The 4,971-nt window shown below is 39.2% G+C and overlaps 1 protein-coding gene across 1 annotated transcript in view; it reads left to right on the forward strand.

Moving 5' to 3' along the window:
* The window catches only part of LOC103461741 (UDP-glucuronosyltransferase-like), a 14,456-nt gene that overhangs the window by 5,132 nt on the left and 4,353 nt on the right, over window positions 1–4,971 (forward strand). The window contains exon 4 of the mRNA XM_017309302.1: window positions 4,764–4,925. Within this exon, the coding sequence (XP_017164791.1) occupies window positions 4,764–4,925 (162 nt within the window). The remainder of the gene's footprint in view (window positions 1–4,763; window positions 4,926–4,971) is intronic.

Raw genomic sequence — 4,971 nt, forward strand, 5'->3', positions numbered from 1 at the left:
AAAAAAAAAAAAAAAAGCAATAAACACATAAGGACAGTCTTCAGAACTGTAAATATGAAACAATGGGAACCGGGGCTTTGGGTGCTGTATGGTTGTTTTTGTCGTCTTCCTTCACTTCCTCAGTTCCACCACAAGATGGAGCCATGGAGCTGCTGTCACTGGAGGGGCGATTATCGCACACTCCTGTAGATCGTCACCTGTCATCATCCAGGCTTTAACCCTTGTGCGTGCAAGGACTGTGGCAAACGGGCGGATCTAGAAAAATATCTACGGGGTGGCAAGAGGGGGGCAGGGATTTTTTCAGGGGTGGCAGCATATGCCTATACATGTGTGTGTGTCTCATTCTCACTTTTAGCTTACATAGACCTAACATTAGACTTAATTTACTTGTTGCAAAATATTGTTTTTAACTTGCATTGTTTCAAAATGAGCTTCTTGTAGCACCAAGGCTTAAATACAATTTCTTAATATAGTATAGTTCATTATTTTTACATCTTTCATACATAAAAATAATTTTACGTAATATAGTAATACATATCAGTACAGTAATTGATATACATTTCTGTATTGGACAGCGCCTATTAGTCGCTATGTGATGCATTGAGTTATGTCCAGACAACCATTTTACCCCAATGCAGGACGAGCAGAAATCTGTCACCAAAATATTAGTAGCGCCATCATTTATTATCAGATATATCTATTAAATTCGACTTAAAATAAAGATGAGAAAACTGGTTTTTGCTAAATTCTCAGTGATACAAATCTATAAACAGTTTGGTTTCTGTTAGTTCTGTCAAGATGCAAGAAGGGACGAATTTCCCTTATGTTGGTCAATCGTCTTATTTTAAATATGCTGTAGGAGCTGTAATTTGATGACTGTTATAAATATTGCCACGTTTTACGAACAGAGGGGATTAGTTCAATTTTTGTCGCTTGTTTAACTTTTAGGAATTGCAGCGGCTGCAGTGCGCCGCAATAAAGCTGATAAACAGGTGAAGAACCAAACTAGACAAAACCACTTATATTTTGCCTTTTCTCGCTCTCTGTGTCGGCTTTACCCTACACGCAAACCCATTGCCATGGCAACCTGCAGACAACAGCTCAACGAGCAGATGGAGCAGAGATTACCGATCAGGGGAATCAACACCAAAAAACAAACATTTCCCACACACAAAGTACGCAAAAACACCAAAACAGAACATTCAGTCTGTTTTCGTGTCTGTATTGTGATTATTAAGTTTTCGCCTGAGCACCACGGGTGGTTGATTAGCTGATTTAAACACCTGCTCTACTGATGACTTGGTGGGCGGGTTGTCTTAGTTTAGTGCTAACGGAACCAAAACACATCGAACTGCACAGCACAAGGCTATCAAAGTCAATAGCAGGCCAGCAACAGTTAAGCTAGCCGCTAGCATAACTAACTCGCTGCTCACTTTCTCAATATTTTCTCTAAATTAAAACTTTCTCCTCACCTGTTAAATGTGAAACCATTCAACCTTGTTATCTATGGCTGTCATAGGGTTGAATTAACCGCTAAACATTGCATCATTTTTTCAGATTCTTTGCGTAAGTGTGGTATTTTCCTGACCACCGATATTCCTGACTCAATTGTCAGCAATAAGTCAAGTAATGTCCAATCCAGTAATATATCCATCATCGCTGCTACCTCGCGCTCTGTCCTTCTCTCGCACTTCCCGCTACTTAGGTTACATTGTGTTGCATTCAATGTTATCAGAAAAAAGAGATTAATGCTCTTAATGTCCGATTTTCCATAACTATTTATTGAATTCATAGTCGCCAGCTGGGATTGCAACAGGGGTGGCGAGGCTCTCATTTGGAGTGGCAACTGCCACCCCAGTAGTTCCACCCCTGGTGGCAAATGACACGTGTTTTACGTGTGAGGGGTCGGTTGGACCCCATTTGTAAACAGAAGGGTTAAGAGGAGCTGGTTGTCAGTCCACCAGTTCGTGTTAACCTACTGTGGTACTCCGCGCCTTCTAACTATCAGATTATGGGCAAGAATATATATTTTTCTCCAACGTTTTTATTCACAAAGAAGTGAATAAAAACATACACAGCAAATTCAAAAGTGTTAAATGTTTTGGTGCTAGTAGACTTTGTGCAAAAGCAGAGTTAATTTTACACTTATAGAGTCACTTTCTGTTTATGTAACTCGGGGGTGTATATTATTAGTAATTAAAATCCAGTGTTAAAACAAAGTGTTTCCGTATCAAATCTAGAGGTGTTAAAATAGAATCAATAACTCTTTACTTAACTCTGAACTCCACCAGCGGCTCTAACACTGAAAGAGTTAATTCACTGACTCCGCCCCAGAATCACAGATTCCCACCGAAGCGACAGAAGCCAAGTCATTTCAGGACTATTTACTTTCCATCTGTCTTGAGTTATTTACTGCGCTTGGTAAGTCATTTTTTTCTGAGATGCTTTATATCTATTATTTTGAGTTGAGCTCAACCTGTATGATAGACGTGACGTTCGCCACACGGCTTGGTGTTGGCATATTTAGCTTAGCATGCCGAATGTTAGCGGAGTATAAAGTGTTGGAAAAAATCGAGCCGGTGAACATTCAGTCAAATTATTGGCTAATTTGAACAGATCCGTAATAATCTGGAGTATGTTTTTTCATGATATTGAACGTTTACATGCATATTGGTCAGATTTATTAACCTTTCTGATCGATTTTTTTCCTTTGAAAAAATGTAAAAGGCTTTTTCACGTTGAGAGCATTAATCCCGCTGTTGTGTCTTATACGTTTTGCAGCATGTTTTAATCCTTTTATTGCCCTTTTGTATATATTAGAACCAGTCTGGTTGAGGATGAATCGCCAGTCGTCCTCCCCCTCCCGAATCCTTCATGGATTCTTCAAAGATTCAAGCACCAAAAATTATTATGTAAGTGTTAATATCTCTGAAACCCTACATTTCTGTAATTGAGGCTTGTTGTTAGAATTGTAGTAAAAATGTATTCCTTCATTCCATTCCTCATTGTGTTTTTTGTTTGTTATGATCCAGAGACCGACACTGGCTGTCCTACTCAGAGACTGAAGACTATCCGAAGCAGTAGAGGAGCATGTTGGTGTCCCCGGCCAAACTTCACCAACAGCCCAACAGCCTGAAGACAATCTGTTAGTGAGTGGACATCTCTCTGGTGGAGTGCAGAGAGGAACTGACTCTTATCAACAGAAACATAAACTGAATAAGAAATGATGGATCTGAATATCAGGTTGGTCTGTTATGTAATGTACATATCTGGCAATCTACCTGTTAAAAGAAAATGTACTCTATCATATTACATGAACTGCATTGCATTGATACAGGCGTTACTTTTGCCGCCTTGTACTTTGAACAATTTCATGCATATGGTATTGAAGAAAAATGTATTAAGCATACTGCATTTTGTATTGCACAGCTGATATGTCAGACCTTTTAATAAGCAATATGTGAATGAAAGTGACATGTGAAACATGCACATTGTTCCACGTTGTAATATGTTTTGTAATTATGGTGCACGTTTTGAAATAAATGCATTTGAGAAAATCATTGCCTCTTTATTAAATATTTATTTTCCAAAGAATTTTTAAAAATTCAAAACCATAAAGTACCTATTTAATATTAATTACAAATAACTCTTAAGAAGTTAAAGAAGTATTCTGTGAGAGTTAATATTAAGATCTAACACTAGATTAGTGTTAGTAAGTGTTAAATTATTAACTCCAGCAGATTTGATATTTGACACTTTATAAGAGTTAAGGTACTAACTCTCCAAAAAGAGTTAAATTAAACTTTCTGGTGTGGACCCATATAGACATTTTAAAAGAGTTGAAATCAAATCTGACGATGTCAATCTGGGCCTCCTGGATTTGCTGCGTAGGGTTGAAGTTAGAAAACCGTTACTACAATATTTATTTTTGGAATTGTCCTCGCAATAGTCCTCACCCAAAAGCACAGAAGTGGTTTGACTGCAGAGGAAACCTTTCACTTTAATTTTATCAGGCAGCCCCAGTACTAAACTAAATGCTCGGTGTTATGCCAAGAATGCGCATCTCTCTAAACTCTCGCAGATTGATGAGAAAACGGACTGAAATATGACCGAAGAGGCAACTTTTAAAGATGCTGACGGGATCTGGGTTTCAGGTGAGCGGCTGTGAATAGAAAGTTACCGTATATTCGATTTTTAATGTGTTAGTGTTCTACATTGTTTTAAGATTGTTCTACACACTCTGCGCGGTCCTGCTTACGAGATACTACTGAGTCTGTTTTCCAGAGGGAGGGAATATGTAAAATGAAAAGAGGACTTTACTGAAATCTAGTCAGTACATGCAGTCATGCAATGAGTTGTAAGTTATAATGCACAATAATTTCATGACTTTTTACGAAAAATGCTGCAAAAAGTCATGCAAGAAAAACCTTTAAAAATCATCTTAATGTGCTTAGTTAACAGGATGTAAGAACACTTTCAAAGTGAACAGTTAAGTTATATCAATGATTTACTGATGACACACTGAATGCTGACACTCTAACTGCAAAGCTTTGCCCTGACTTAAATGTAGCCCACATTTCCTACAAAATTTCGACACACACACTCACTCTAACTCTGAAAGCCACTCCTCAACAATAGGCAGGACCAGCTCCCACACAAAGCTCAGCTTGCAGCACAGCGAAGAGGCAATGAGAAGCAGAGTGTGGTTTCCTCTAACGGGGCTGCTGGCTTGGCTATGCTGCCTTCGTCTGGGGCCCGTTCAGGGGGAGAAGGTGCTGGTTTTCCCTGCGGATGGCAGCCAGTGGCTCAGCATGAAGATTCTGGTGAAGGAGCTCGGTCGCAGAGGTCACGATGTCACGGTGCTGGTGCCTGAAAGCAGCATGTTGATCCAAGGTTCTGACAGCTACAAGACGGAGGTCTACAAAGTGCCATTTACTCAAGCTGAACTGGATGAGCACTTCAGCAAGTTCA

The sequence above is a fragment of the Poecilia reticulata genome, linkage group LG2, assembly GCF_000633615.1.
Source record: "Poecilia reticulata strain Guanapo linkage group LG2, Guppy_female_1.0+MT, whole genome shotgun sequence".
Lineage (NCBI taxonomy): Eukaryota > Metazoa > Chordata > Actinopteri > Cyprinodontiformes > Poeciliidae > Poecilia > Poecilia reticulata.